The sequence below is a fragment of the Varroa jacobsoni genome, unplaced genomic scaffold, assembly GCF_002532875.2.
Source record: "Varroa jacobsoni isolate VJ856 unplaced genomic scaffold, vjacob_1.0 scaffold_192, whole genome shotgun sequence".
In the NCBI taxonomy this organism is placed as follows: domain Eukaryota; kingdom Metazoa; phylum Arthropoda; class Arachnida; order Mesostigmata; family Varroidae; genus Varroa; species Varroa jacobsoni.
This window is the reverse complement of record NW_019213094.1, coordinates 1-15,155: the sequence shown is the minus strand read 5'-3', so window position 1 is coordinate 15,155 and position 15,155 is coordinate 1. Positions and strand designations below refer to the sequence as shown.

Sequence of the window (15,155 nt, the reverse complement as noted above, 5' to 3'; positions counted from 1 at the left end):
GCTAAATGCATCATATGCCGTTCTTGCGATGGTCCATGATATATTATTGTATCTTCCAAATATATATATATATAGCTTTGAATACATACATGCACATTTCTAATAAACGAAAACTCGTGCAAATATAACAAACATTCACGTCCTAAAGTTCATTGTCGAAAGTTAAAATATAGCTTTTTCCCGAACCTTGACATAATCTTACGAAAGTTATGCGGTATAACTAACCTTACTGGTTCATCATAAGGCAATTTCATAACAAGGCAAATCTACTGGCGGTACGACTTTTGTATTTGTAGTATTTATACATAGTTGTCCCTATGGCATCCTTATACCGCATCTAAGTGCAGCTTCTTGGATCCTAATGAATTGGACAACGCACTGCCGTCGCTCATAGTGCCACTGTGATTATTATTATAGGTTTAGTACCGCCAAGCATCGTTCGACCTAGCGACGGTAACTTCTAGCTTTAATTCTTCGAACAGCACGTCGGATCGACGATGATCTAGCACGTATTAGTAATTTACGCAATATGAAACGAATCAGACGCGGTAAGTGGGATTGAACAACAACAGGGACGATTCTAACATGTACAAATTACTATAAACTTAATCCAATGCTTTTTGTTGTCTGTGTACATCTCTAACGAAAGATAAATTGATAGCGACAGTTGATTTTCTATTGAAAGCTTTTCCTCTATTTCTATCTGATACGATAATTAGTTGTAACATGTTGTTACAAACTATTCTCCGAGTAAGTTTTCGCTAGTTCTTACTTAATTTCTTGTTCCCTGATCCAGGATAGACCTTATAACAACACTTAAGTAACCTTGCGAAAGGTTGGCGAACAGCATTGGTGCACCGTGCGTGAGGTTGTCTATGATTCAATGGTATGCTGTAATATTTTTCTGTGTTTTTAGAAATGCTAACGGCGTGTATACGTTTGTATACGAACTGCCCCGAAGGTTCGGGTGCACAACTGTACGCACGTATGCTCGTCAATTGACGACTTTAGCCTTCTCTTTGAGTGAGGAGGTCTGAGAGAGAGTTCATTGTCTTTACGCTAAGGCGCAAGATCATGCTGAGGGCTAATGAGTTCAGTATCGACGCGGTGGCGGCGACGTTGTTCCTTTAGTTCTCCAACCGCACTTTGAAACCACAGAAGCTGAACTCATTAAGATTGACTTCAAATGAACGCGGATCGATAGGAGAGATTTAGAAGCCGCCGCAGCAGCTAGGCTTCTTGCGTTGGCAGCAGTGCCATAACGTACGAGATTTTGACACGTTTAAAAAATGATTCAATCCATCTTGTCGATCCATAACACGCTGCAGTGTATCATGTTTTAATAACAATGTTTTACGAAACCAGGCTTGCTGGGAATTAAACAGCACCAATAATAGACTTTTGATGGTTATATCAAGGACAAGATGATAATCATACTTGACGTTATTCTTGTCCTTGCGGCCGGTACTGAACCTGTAACGGCAACGGGCCGCTGTGCTAAGGGGCAAATTGATTGCTGGGGTATCTTCAAAACGTGCATCTACCCAAGTGATGTGTGCGATAAGCATAAAGACTGCCGCTCGCTTATCGACGAAGAATTCTGCGAGTGTTACTCGGGTCAGTAAACACTTAAAAGAGACACTGTGGCAAAAATGCATATCACACAGTTTGAGTACAAAATTGTCAAGTACTCATTTAAAAAGAGGCTAACTATTGTTTTATTTAATATTATAGCAGTTTGGCAAGCGTTCAGTGTTTTCTTAGAGAACTATTAATCATAGATTGAGCGCAGGTGGACCCGATTGTCTTCGTCATTGAAACAGCTCTGGAACTCAATCGTAGGAAGAACCCTCAGTTAATTTGTCGTTTTGTCTTGGATTTTTTGGACCATTCTAAAGCTTTTATCTTGACGTGTGTTTTATGAGCTTTGAAGAGATGGAAAAGTCAAGGGGATTAAATGTAGTGAATACGGAGACTTAGGGTACACAAGTACCCTATAACAAAGCACTACAGGTAACAACGTGTAAACCGATGTATTATTGAGGTGAAGCAGCTACGAACCGTTCTCCATAAGCTCAAGCCGACACGATGACGCAACCTTTTTAGCACTTTTTGAAAAAAGTTTGGTCGCTAATTTTAATCCTGTGGCTTTCTTCAGTTCGGGTTCGCCTTTAAAGGAATGCTAGGTGCTTTTGTCTTCACGACTTCCCGGATGTCCTCATCTTGTTGCCTATGATGACGTGTTACTTTATTTTGAATAAGGTGCGGGTCTTTTGACACTGTTGCGGGCGGGTCTGTATTTGCTCGAAATTCAGCTCATGGTGCCCATCTCGTCAGTCGCGAGACTGGTAGTACCATTTGAACAATCAGCATCAACTGACAAGCCGTTCTTCCGAAACCTTCTACGTCATTAGCATTGCTTGTGAACATTTTATTTCGTTTGTAACACAAAACACAATTCACGACCCTTCGGAATCCCATTTTTGTTTTCTACAAAATAACTAAACATAGCAATAAGTCACTTACTTCAAAGTAGTTGCAAAATAAAAAACAAAAAGAATACTATATTATCGAATTACTATTATATTATTGTTACTAAACTTCAGTATCAAAAATAAGGGTTTAGGATCTCATGCCCGGTGCTGGCGTTAAACATAGTTTCAAGTGGCACAAAGCGGTACGCGTCGAAACTCGGTTTTGAACTTAGACCATTTTAGCTAACCCTAACTTCAGGCAGACGCGTTGTCACTACATTATCACGGGAACTGAGCCTGCAAATAGCAGACATGTGAGTAATTGTGGCATCATAAGTGCGGTCACTGATCGGCTATTAGCCAATAAAAATTGGCTTTTTTGCCAGTACATTTTTAATCCAATAGTATACAGACAGTATCTGTCGCTGAACTGAAACAGTTTCAAGCAGCTCTATTTTGAAGAGCTCATTGCAGGTTTGTTCCAAGTCCTGCTTATCTACATCTGCCTATTTGCCACACTTAGGACAAACTTTTCCTGAGATTAATCTCGGCTAAGTTCTAACTGTACAAAGTAAATATCAGGCTTCTTTAGACGTAGATTCAAATATGGTGTCTTTGTTTGCATAATGAGTCTAAAAGAAAATGATAGAATTCGTTCAATTTTTACTTCGTTTCATGTAGACAAGGACTGCGCATCCGATACTGTATGCGTGAACCAGTTTCCGAATTTAGGTAAAAAGTGCGTAGGGCAAATACGATGCCAAAAAGGAACGCGGCAGGTCGGAATACATTGCATAGACATGGACGAATGCGAGGAAGGTACTCACACGTGTTTGGACGATCAGCACTGCAAGAATACATTTGGTGAGGAACTCTATTCCGTAAGGTTTTTTTTTTCCTATAAAAACGCTCGTTTTGTCTTGTGTCCTTTTCAAGTTACTTTAGCGTCGTCATAAGCACACGCATATTACAGAAGCACCTTTTTTTTTTTCTAGATATTTCATCACCATTTCGAACATTTCTTGGATAACATTGTATCCCAAATTTGTACAAATAGTATTCTGCACGGCATAATAGTATATCACGGAGGAGTGGCAGTTGTAGTCAAGTAATGTTTTCCTAAAATGTCAAATTACCTGTGTAGCAATCATCATGTGTGGTAAAGTGTCTAATTATAATATACGGAGGTCAATAGTATTGAGCAACTCGACCTATCTATTCGTTGAACTTAGGCCAGCAATATGTGTCCAGATTACGATTTGTCAAATGATCGATTGCTTCCATTTAAATTTCCCGATATTTCTATTGTGGTTATTTATACGAAGGACCGATACACCTGCCTTTATACCTGCCGCTTTTTATTCATATAGCTCAAAAAGTCTTCCAAAGGACCATCATCTCTTTTATATGCTATTCGATAAAATGCGATAGGCATAGGCTAGCATATGCCTATACTTTTTCTAGGCTGCTAGCAACGAATCTGCAACGAAATTTAATTATTTCTGATTAAATTATAATCGTAAAAAATAAATAATTACTCGTTTGTGTATCTTTGATCTTTTATGTACATATTAAGCGTTCTGGCAGCTTCTGGATAGCCATGTACCTACCATCTGCGTCGCTCACATATAATTTCTCTGTCTACGACTTTTTAATACGTTTGTCAACAGTTACTTTTTTAGAGCGTGAAAAACCTTGTCATCGCACTGACTCTAAGTACAAAATGAATCAATCAAGAGAATAAGTAAGTTAAAGCCGATATTGGATATTGATGGGGTCAGGCATTGTTATCAAGCAACCGTCCATAAGCTTCTCGAGGAACTCAAGATAGTGGGTTGCATGCAGTGTTGCAAGTCGTTTTACGTCCGAACTTACTCGACAGAGTTGATTTTTTTCTTTAGAATTCTCGTGTTTAGTCTCCCTTCAGTAGATGGCAGAAATTGAGCCACCCCTCGTTTATGACGACCATGTGCTCCAAGCAGATTTTCATTGATTAAAGTTTTACGTGAAATACGCCGCATGCACTTTCAACTAGTTTGGAATCAACTCACAGAGAAATTATTTTTCACTCACTTTCCGCATTTCGGTTATAATTCTGTAATTAGTCACACCTAAAATTCCACTTTTGGCCAACTGAGCCTTTATACTCTGCTTTGACGAAAGCCTCTTAGATTGCGGTAATACATTCCTGTGCTTTGAATTCGAATCAGGTAAACTTTAATCTGCTAGTGGCGCGAAGTTCAAAAGTGATTCAGTCTAGAAGTCTGCCAATTCTCTTGTAATATATATATATATATATATGTAGTATATAAATTTTACGAATTGCTTGCGTTTATTTGCAGGGTCATACGAGTGTATATGCAAATCTGCCGGTTTCAAATTAAATGAATCCACGCGGGAATGCGACGATATTAACGAGTGTCTCGACGAATCACTTTGCGATCCACCGGGCGTATGCCGCAACACGCGGGGTGGATACAACTGCTCATGCCCGGAACACCATATTCGTGTTCCGAAAGTTCCAAAGCTGCCTGAAAAGGTAAAGTCGGAAGCCTTTACTAGTTACTTCCATCATTCCAGAAAGCAATTTTAGGCTCACGGCCCCACGATGTTATATAGTATTAGAAATATGCGGAGCCCAAACACCAGGAATCCATGGTTTAGAAAGTAAGGATGTCACAACAGCCAATAAATACATCGGTGGTGAAGTCTGACTTGTATGATGGCCTAGCATTTTATTTCCTTCAGAAAATATATTTCACTGCTGTATTTTGTTTGTCTGATGATTCTACTAGTTTTCTCCTATTTTAACTAGCTCGTGCTTTTAATTGAATTAAACCATTACCGTGGCACCATTGACCGGTGATACTCTCGAGATTGTTCAACTATCAACAAATGACGTAGGCCTCAATTTTCAGAACATTATAAAGCAATATTATAAAAGAAAAATACTCGAGACGCCAAGCAATGGGAAAACATCAATTATTTGGGAAAGTTCTCGACCGTTTTTAAAAAAGACATCATATTACCCGAATTATGGTATTAAATGAGAGAAATCGATCTCTCCTAAAAATTTAGCTTTGTGTTCAGCATGCGGACTCCAAAAAAAAAACTAACCAATTTATAAACTGGGATGTTTGATAATTTCTTGACCGTTTTTGAGAGAACTGCCCGAAAAAAATTAACTTATTTTTAGGAAAACGTTAGAATACGCCTTCATATCTCTCATATTATATAGAAAAGCTTGTTTTAATGTTTATTTGTGTTCAAAAAAATATCAACTCGAGGATTTGAGCGCAGAGACTGTCTAGTAACAGCACTAAACGCATGGTACTGTGTGCTATAAAAGACATATTGCGCCACGTCTTATGCAGATATATGCAACTCCCTGGCAAATAAAAATCCATATGTATTGTGATAAAACCCATTTACTGAAAAACGAATAATTATGTGCTTGTTCGTCCCGACCGGTTTTTTTCAAGCTTCATTAGTCATAGCTCACATATTATTAAAGTTAAGATCGATCTTTGCCAACCTTCTCTTATAAGTGCGGATGAACCCTAAAGAGGCATCGCATCTTTAAAAATATAGCTGTGGCACCTAGAAAGTAAATGTATTTATTCAACGATAGACGATACAGGCATGTGTAGACCTGGTTAAGTCTTTCGGGTCGCCTCAATGAAAGCTGTTTCCAGACAGTTTGGATTCCGCAGAGGCTACCTTTATTGCGAACAAGACTAGTGCCACGCGCAAAGGAAACCTCGGTGGCGTACGTATTTTTATACCCGCAAGTATCGTTCATCAAATTTTGTCCATGATATGCTTTGCAAAAGTTTGGCCATCCATGGCCAGGGTCAGGCCCAACGTGTCAAGGCTATTCGCGTACTTCATGCGTACGTGTAGCATGTCAGAAACAGCGCAGTGGTTTCTACGGCGTTAGTTTATGGTCTCTAGCTCATTCGTGTTCAGAACAGTCCAGCTTCGTCTCAGCATACTCTCGTCAAGGCAGCTTGACGAGAGTATGCTGAACCTGAAATTGGCTTCTCGTCCGGAAACAAGATCGTCAGCGTACAGAAATGTTTTTACCTCTCTTTCTAGATCGTGGCAGGTTCGTGAGCAGCAGAGAGAATAGCAGAGGGCTCAGGCTGTTACCCTGTGCAACGCTAGTTAACTGGCCAAGCAATTCCAACTGGATTACCTCTACTCACCGTCCGTACTATCGGTCTGATTAATGGCAGCATCTCCTGTGCAACTCCGCACCTTATTATCTAGTTTGTCTCCGGGGGCCATATCATATGCTGACTTAGAATCTATAAGCACAGCAAAGAGCATCTGTTTTAACTTACGACAGGCACAGTGTACCTTCTAAAGCAATATCGTGCGAAATCATGATTGTTCGACGAAAGTTCATGATCAAGCTTTCAAGAACCTCGCCAACCGACGCGTAGTAAGATGACTCTCAATTGCCCTCCATAATTCGAACGTTTAGGAGGGCTTCATTTCAGCTCGTTAGTAAACAAGTATTAAGTAGACCTGTCCAGCAATTGGACGTGTTAGCTGTTTCTCAAGTGGTCATTGTGGATCAGGTTGAAATTATTCTAGAAAACGTAGTACCTCAAACGTAGAGAACTGAGCCGCCAGCTCCTAGGTCATTATAGAAATTTGGTCATCCCATGTAACGTGCATAAAAACACGATTAGTGAGATGGGAACATATTTCTGAAATGTTCTATTAGCTCCGTGAGGTTTGTAAAATATAATGTTGATTTCCTTTTTCGTGCTCATTTATATGGCTCGTATTATACTGACCTGTTCTCTTTCGGTGCAGCGAACTACTAACGATTAGACTCAAGTATTCGCCGATATCAACTTTTAGAAAAATACAGAGCAGCTTCATAACAAAGTGGCTCTCGGTCAATTTCTGCGTCAGGCATGATGCAACAGCGGCTAGTTTACAACTTATATCAGACGGTACTGGAGCGGCTTCAAGTAAGTTAGAGGTAAATTTAGCACTTGGGTCAAGATGTCGGTATGAAAAATGATGTACGTATTTCGTGGTACCGGGAACAGGGTTATCAATTCGGGGCCTAGTTCGGTCGAAATCAGCGCTCGCTCCAGAGGTCGACTCCAACTCTTCTCGCTTACCGGATTATTTTTTTCAATCGAGCGCTTAGGTCTCTAAAATGGGATGCAAATATGTCGACTACTGAACTAATATAACCCTCAAATGGTTGTCGGTTGCTATCCGAGAGACAGGTGGTGTTAGCAACAGTAAAGCACGGGTCCTTCCCTCTGTATCCCTCTGTACAACAAATGATTTTGTTTAACTTTACTTTTTCGTCTCAGCCTGCGGTTCTCGGTTGTTCCGAGCTCCGACCACTGCTTTGCAATCGGCTCTAGGACCCAGCTAGGATCGGCTCCCTCTGAAGTGCGGTTTATTGTAACAGGACATTTTCCGAGTCTGCGTGTCCGCTTAGTGCCTGTGTGAGGAAAACTGCTGGAATCGAGAGAGGCAGGGACGTACACCGCTTCTTCTTCCAAGGCCTTTCGCCGCCATAGTGCTGTCTGCTATGATGGTTCTGACGTTGGGGTGGGGATTGACCACGATCAGACGGTCACTTTGTTGAAGTTTATTCAGGTTAGTCAGTGTCTGTCACCTAGGGGCAGTGGCGTTTTTGTCTGCGGTCATTTGAAGGGCCTCTTGGAGATGTGCTCGTATAAGCGCGACGAAGGGTGAATCGCTACGCGCAGCGATTGACGGGACGGCATCGTTCCCTGCATCGCATTTAGCTGAGAAAAGGACAACACATGGAGTTCAGAGTCGGATCGTTTTGAATTTGAAGTCAAGGGTATTTGACCGCCGTAGCAAAAAAGGTGTTCTTTGAACTCCAAGCACCCCAGGTAATTGGTCTGCAAAAGGACCATTACAAGGTGAAAGTGCTGCTGATGCACCTCGCGACTTTCGACTATGTTAGTTATAACCATCTTCCTTGTTTATCGAACGCGTACGAGAGTCTTTTACGAGGGAGCTCCTCTAGGGCAGGATCCACCGGGTCCGTCACCTTGTCGCACATTATCAACTGCGATTTCCTAGAGGCGTGTGCGGTCAGCAGAAGGATTCTTCTTCGCCATGATGACCGTGTCGGTCATTTCGGGGTTCGATCTACTAGTCACAGGAGCTTTTCGTATCTCTATGAGATTCCCCAGGTTTTGTATTATTCTCATACTATCCATAATAGCTTTATGTAAACATTTGAATATATGCAATCCGTCTTTGAGGAAACGTGAAATTTCAGCTAAATGTATTTCTTCGTCTATTTTGTTAACAAAGTCTTTAGTATTGAGGAAGCATTCATCTGAAAGCAATTGTTTACAACATTACATTGTACTGCACATGCGTATGTGGTAAATGTTTCGAGTTTAACGCCCGACTCTGCTGTTAGGCATTCCATCAAACGCTTTCTACAAATAAACAGTGAAATCTGGGACCCCGTCCAACAGTAAATAGGGCTGTTTTTTTAGCTACAATTCACAACACATAGATCAGGTGGCACAACGAGTTTATTAACGGCCAATATTCAAGCTAGTACTATTCGTTACAACGTAACCGATAATGTTGGAAATTTGATTTTATTTACCAGCTTACCGTTATAAACTTTAGTTTCTATCCAGCATTCTAATCTACGCGATTTGTTTTTACTATCCGTCTAATCGAATACGATATTGTTCTTGGATTTAATGTTAATATCTTGGTGTTTTTTTTTACCTGTAAGCCATACACCAGATTGCGTTTTGTAACTAAATCAATTAATTTTGTTAGATATAAAATGTTATTTATCATATTGTAAATAATATGACTGGTTTTTCTAAGTGACAAACCAAATGTACGAAAATTTACTCGATAGTTTTACAGGTGGATCTATTAAAACAAATTAAGTCCCTCAGCTGTCGAAAAAAAGCATTTTCAAACAGAAGCATACGTTTATGTGGAATCGATGTATGAAATTTCTACAAGAGCGCTTGAAGATGATCGAATTATGCACATTTTCGCACTATCATCCCGCAGGATTAGTCCTGCCTCGACGAAATTTTTTTAAATGATCACGCCAGTTACCAGTTTATTTATTAGTTTACACAAGATTATTTCCTTGGTAGCAATATCTTGTATAAGTTCTCGCAAGCTCCTACATTGTCGTAACTTGAAACAACTGTGATTGAAAACTTTACGCTGTCTAACTATTATAGAGGAGAACAAAAATATTCAGGCCTCATACTATGACATGCGTTACTGAAGCACTGTGTCAGTCGTGGCTAACCTGAATCGTTATTGATTTCTGTGAATTGTTGCTTAAAAGCATCTTTGAGTTCATCTGGTTTCAGTTATAGCTAATGGTAACGATCTAACAGACACACATTTAATAACATTTCTGGAATAGGGTTTCTTCTGTTCGAAGACAGACTATTGTGCGAACGTAACGTGTGAGGGTCCACTAAGGTGCCAAAACGATGGTTATGGGAATAGCTCTTGCATTTGTCCAGAGACGACTCACGAGATGCTCAACGGGACGTGCATCGATCGTGACGAATGCTCAGGACCTAATCTGTGTCAAAGGTATGCCTTCCTATTTACCACAGAAAAAAAACACGCTTCGCTTAATCAATGTTCAACTCAGACAGAAGTAATAATTTTTCATATCGTCATCATTTTTTTCTGTGCTCTATATAATCCACGTTCAGTATCTCGTAGCGCCGTTCAGTTGACGTTCGACACAGATTATCTAATCTTACTGGCCAAGCTTTGATAAAAAAAAACTCCAGCTCGAGGATAATTTTCAGCTTCTGAAATCAAAATTAATGTTTCGTACGCAACACTAGCACTATACGCCGTTCACGTACTGTACACGGAACATTGACATACAGCCTTATAGCGCAATAGATGCCGCATTAGGCATGAGAAGGCGAGATGGCCAAGCAAACACAAGTAGCCATTCGAACTGCCAACGTAGACGTAGGTTTATGCATCGTGCAATCAAGTTGTGAGGCTACTTCGCAGGTTGCACTTCAGCCAGCCGACCTTCAATAAGATTCTCCTGGGTTATACGGCATTTGTTCATTATTCCGGCGAACGAAACCCCCTAGCGGTAGCTTCTACATATTTTGTAGACAGTTCAGACGGTTTTTACAGATAAAGACTCGGACAAGCGAATGCCCTTTCCTTTCCATGCGAAAACGATACGATACAATATAAATACTGCGTTGAGTCGGCTTGTAAACAAAGCGCGTTTCAATATGAGGAGCAGTAGGCTGAGTTCTGCTAACTTTATGAGATGGCATCAACTCAAGACGATACAAAACCATTTAATGACTCTCAACAATTACTTAACGCTTATTATTATAACAACAACATGATTATGATCACCAGCCGACCGCATCACATAATTCTATTAATTATAAAAGGCATTTAATCTATCTCAAGCTTAACTCTTGATAGAAAACGATTAACTTTCTGCTCGTAAGTTATGCACTGGTATCCCGTACCGGCCGTGGAGAGTCACTTATGGCTTAAATGATCATATAGATAATATCCTTCAAACTGTGACGATTCGGCATGCTCAGAGCTCTCTGCCGTAAGTTTAACTTGCAATGTTATTCTAGTAGCTACAGTGAAAGATATACAGCCGTAACTTTTGGTGACAGTATTATGTTTGTAATCCATCTTCAATAACATACAGTAAAGCGAAGCGTCTATGTAGTCAATGGCTGTGCTATCGCTCATCTAAGTTTTGCAAGATGTAACGCCCTTTTGGCTATGTTGCATCAGAGGTGATTTCTGTTACATCGTCGACTATTTATAGAATCGAATCCGTAGCAGTGGCTAAGTTTAACGGAAACATAACTTATTGAACCGGAATAATCGTTTTCTATTAAATAGTTTAAAAGTGCATCATTTTTTTTTCATTATCCCTTCTTCGTAGCGAAAATTAGTTGTGCTCTCAGCCTCTTACTTTGTTTAGCCTTAATAGTTATAGATTTTTCGTTTGATTTTTGGTAAATTTCTATTTCAATTCCACACTGTGAGTAAATATGTCCCGGCTTCGTTCTACACAAGTATGATTGATTTATCAAACACATAATACTACTAATACACTTTTAAGTAATATGTTTCATTGCACGCTATGTTACAGGATTATTGGAGGTTCAGTTTGTAAGAACCAAAACGGTTCGTATGCTTGTATTGCGTCTCCATCATGCAATAATGATGGACCTGTTGTTAAGGTCAATCAAGACGGCATCTTAGAGGTCGAGGTACACTGTCCACAAAATCGGTCAAGCGAAGCTAATACACGCAGGCCAAAAGAGACGTGTGTTAAGGGAGTATGCTTCTGCGTTATGGGCTACATTTTCGTAAACGATAGCGTAGGCTGCGTCGACATCGATGAATGTGCCATGAATCAAAGCGATTGTCCGAAAGAACTCCAGTGTAAGAATACCGATGGAGGTTTCGACTGTGTCTGTCCTATCGGCTACCGGGAAAGAGCACTGCAGCCGGTCAATACTATGACGCCCTATTACGACACCATAGAATGCGTTGACATAGACGAATGCTTGTTGGATCTGCATACATGCGCGTTCAAATGCCGTAATACGGTGGGGTCCTATGAGTGTATCTGTAAAGCCGGCTACATCAGTGACATAACGAAGAAAGTTTGTCTACCTTTAGGAGGCAGCTCGGTACTCGTCGTCTCGATGTTTGGAAGATTCCATCTGGCAGAAATCGATTTCGAAACAGATGATCTCAACTTTGTAGAGCAGAAAATGCGTTGCGAGGTTGGCGTCTCGACAATCTTTACTTACCACCAGACACAAGATCAGGCTTATTTCGTCAGTGAAGATCATAGGTCTATTTACCGAGGCTTGCTGAACGAAAGTTGCACGCGCATCATCTCTGATCGCAACGACATATCAACGTTAGAGCTGGATTGGGTTTATGGGAAGGTCTATTGGGCCGAAAGTAAAGGAATAATGGTATCCGAGATGAATGGGCAGTACATAAAAATTATTCTCGGATTCGAAGCTGTCATTTCGAACATGATCGTAAACCCGTTCAACGGATGGCTACTATTCACGTCAGAGGGACGACTTTGGCGGGTAGGTCTTGACGGAACTCATATGAGCCGCATCTTTGAGGAAACAAATGTTACGTCGTTGGCATTCGATGTTGAAGAGAGCAACATTGCGATTCAAACTGATACCAAGCTAATGCTCTGTCCAGAAGACTTCACCGATTCTCAGGGCTGTAACGATCTAGCGTATGCCTACGGTGTCGCTAATAGTACGTTAACTCTTGTTGACATGTTTGTTGATTTCGCACTTTTGGAAGATGACGAAAACACTCTAACAATGATCAGCCGCAATGGGAAGCATATACGTCGTCTGGCAGGAAACCATACGACTTTCAAGTCATTGCGAGGTCGAGTACTTCATACGATGAAACAACCGGTTGGTGGCCATAAATGCCGTATGCAGTGCTCACATCTATGTGTTAATTCACCTTCAGCTGGACGCTATTCCTGCCTCTGCCCCGACTTCGGTCTTCGCGAAGGCACTGCTGGTTGCACGGAAATTATAAGTCACGAATTTTGCCAAACGGAATCAGCAATGTTTTCAGTCGCGCTGTTCGTCGCAGGCCTAGCGACGTTTGTCATCGGTGCCTTATGCGTAACTTACAATATGTACGTCAACTATCGAAAAGGTACCATTAAGAGTCGGCGAGGAAAAACATTTTCAGTGAGCAGTCGCAACTCAAGCACTGCCGACACGCAAATAATGTGTTTTTCAATTCATGATTCGCTCGAAAGCGAGCTGGACGGACGTCAGTTTGTTAAACATGAAACGCCTTCAGATATAGTGGGCAATCAGCACGATCAATCAGTATGTCTTCAGGGCTTTGTTTCTTCATGAGATCTAGGACGAGAGCAAGATGTAGGACAACGTTTATCTATGCAGACGCGTCAAAGTGCTATAAATCAGAGAGAAAAAAGAGAGAAATACAGAGTTTGCTTTACTGAGGGCTCAAAACTCTACCATGTCCTGGAGAGATGAATTTCACAAAAAGTTTATTGATGATTGGTGCTTAGAAATGGAATTATGGAAAGGGAGTAAGTTGTTATTGGGTTCCTGCCGGATGTATGGTGACGCTCAATAATATGAGGCTCGAAGTCAGAGTATTTTTTTATAGAGTTATTTTATAAGCTGGCCCAACTTTATTCTTGTTGTAAGTTACGCTTGCTCAAACCCGTTTCAATACTTAGCAGATCAAAGATGCATAAGCATGTACTATGCGAACATTGAGCCTAGTCTGTAAATAAAGGTTTTCTTTGTGCACGATAAGTATGAATATAAAAAGACGTGTTGTTATTTTAGTATTAAGCGATGCTACAAAGCTTTATAATTATTCCAGAAACGCAGCCTAATTTTTAACAGTGGCACGAATCGACTGTTGAAACTGAGTTTGTCTCAATATTTACACTAGCTCAGCCTCTAGGAAGTGTCATTTTAGTCAAATGGATCGTTTGTTTACCATATAGAAAATTGGCTTTTTACATAGGTTTTAGCACGGCTGTAAGGTGCAGCTTGTGCTGCACGTTCCAAAAGTGCATTTCGAAGATCTCGACCCGCCGTAAGTACCGGTCGCTAAGAAGATCTCAACTGTCAATGGTAATATTTTTTTTCTAGAGAAAGGAGAATTCGCTCGAAAACAGCCAATCCAAGAGTAACCTTTTTATTGTCCGAGATGTGTTCTGTAACAAAGACTCATTGATCAATTCGTGGTAAGAGGGCAAATAACGGTTATTACTTACTTTGCACTTGTCTGCATTGTGGTGTTCGCTAAGGCCACGAATGGCCTAAAAATTACAATGAGCAAATTAAAGTGGGCATATTAAATCATTACGGCTCAGTTGGAGCGATTACTGCGTAAAACACGTACTGCCTTTATTTTTCATTAGACTTTCTGCACACTAAAAAGATCATCAGTGTCAGTATTGTATCTGATAGTAGCGTTCCAAAGCCAGTCAAACCCTACTTCTCAGACACCGAATGTATAAGTGCCTTCTGCGTCTTCTACCTGATCTGAGGCGTTGTGACTACTACGATAATGCATTTTCTTAAATCTTCCTTAAATATATTAAGACATTTTTGTAAGTTGAAAAAAGGACATCACTTTTTTCCACGAAGCGCTCGACTCGCACAACTTTACAGCGATTACGGCGTTTCTACCAATGTGACGTGAATACGTTGTTTTGCTTGGCTTTTCACCGATCTCATTAGAGACCTTTTTTACACGAATCGATTAAACGTATTAACGTTATTCGTGGAAAAATAGTTCCATTGAATGATTAATTATGATTCATGTCTTTGACATTTTTTCGTGCAGTCCAGATAGACTCTGCATAGCAGCAATAAGTGTGTCAATGCGTTTTCTACAGTTGTTGGTTGGGGTTAAAAGTACTGCAATTAAACAGACGCGTTAGCTATATTCAAGGTGCTTACGTTAGCGGGTCAAAACGATGTTATTCCAGCAGACGCCGGAAGCTTGACTGAACACAAGATCGAGCAAAACTACTAGACGCCTCGAAAACTGTATGCCTTCTAATTTTTCACATTTAAGGCCGGATATAGA

General features: G+C 40.5%; 2 protein-coding genes across 6 annotated transcripts in view; one reads left to right on the top strand and one right to left on the bottom strand.

Moving 5' to 3' along the window:
- LOC111272862 (vacuolar protein sorting 36) overlaps window positions 1–4,562 on the bottom strand; it is a 13,760-nt gene extending 9,198 nt beyond the window's left edge. Inside the window, exon 1 of one of the 2 annotated variants that reach the window (XR_015315852.1) lies at window positions 4,548–4,562. The gene's annotated coding sequence lies outside the window, so the exon portion shown is untranslated. Of the gene's footprint in view, window positions 1–4,349; window positions 4,365–4,547 lie in introns of those variants that run through there. The other variant, XR_015315850.1, reaches the window with a different exon arrangement.
- Window positions 1–13,879, top strand: part of LOC111272840 (uncharacterized) — a 14,148-nt gene extending 269 nt beyond the window's left edge. The window contains exons 2-6 of one of the 4 annotated variants that reach the window (XM_022854495.1): window positions 418–548; window positions 3,156–3,338; window positions 4,817–5,013; window positions 9,910–10,085; window positions 11,659–13,879. In XM_022854495.1, coding sequence (XP_022710230.1) covers window positions 530–548; window positions 3,156–3,338; window positions 4,817–5,013; window positions 9,910–10,085; window positions 11,659–13,435 — 2,352 coding nt within the window. In that variant the 5' untranslated portion in view covers window positions 418–529 and the 3' untranslated portion in view covers window positions 13,436–13,879. Of the gene's footprint in view, window positions 1–417; window positions 549–1,107; window positions 1,618–3,155; window positions 3,339–4,816; window positions 5,014–9,909; window positions 10,086–11,658 lie in introns of those variants that run through there. The other 3 variants (XM_022854502.2, XM_022854482.2, XM_022854491.2) reach the window with 3 other exon arrangements.
- The last annotated feature ends 1,276 nt before the right edge of the window (window positions 13,880–15,155 follow it).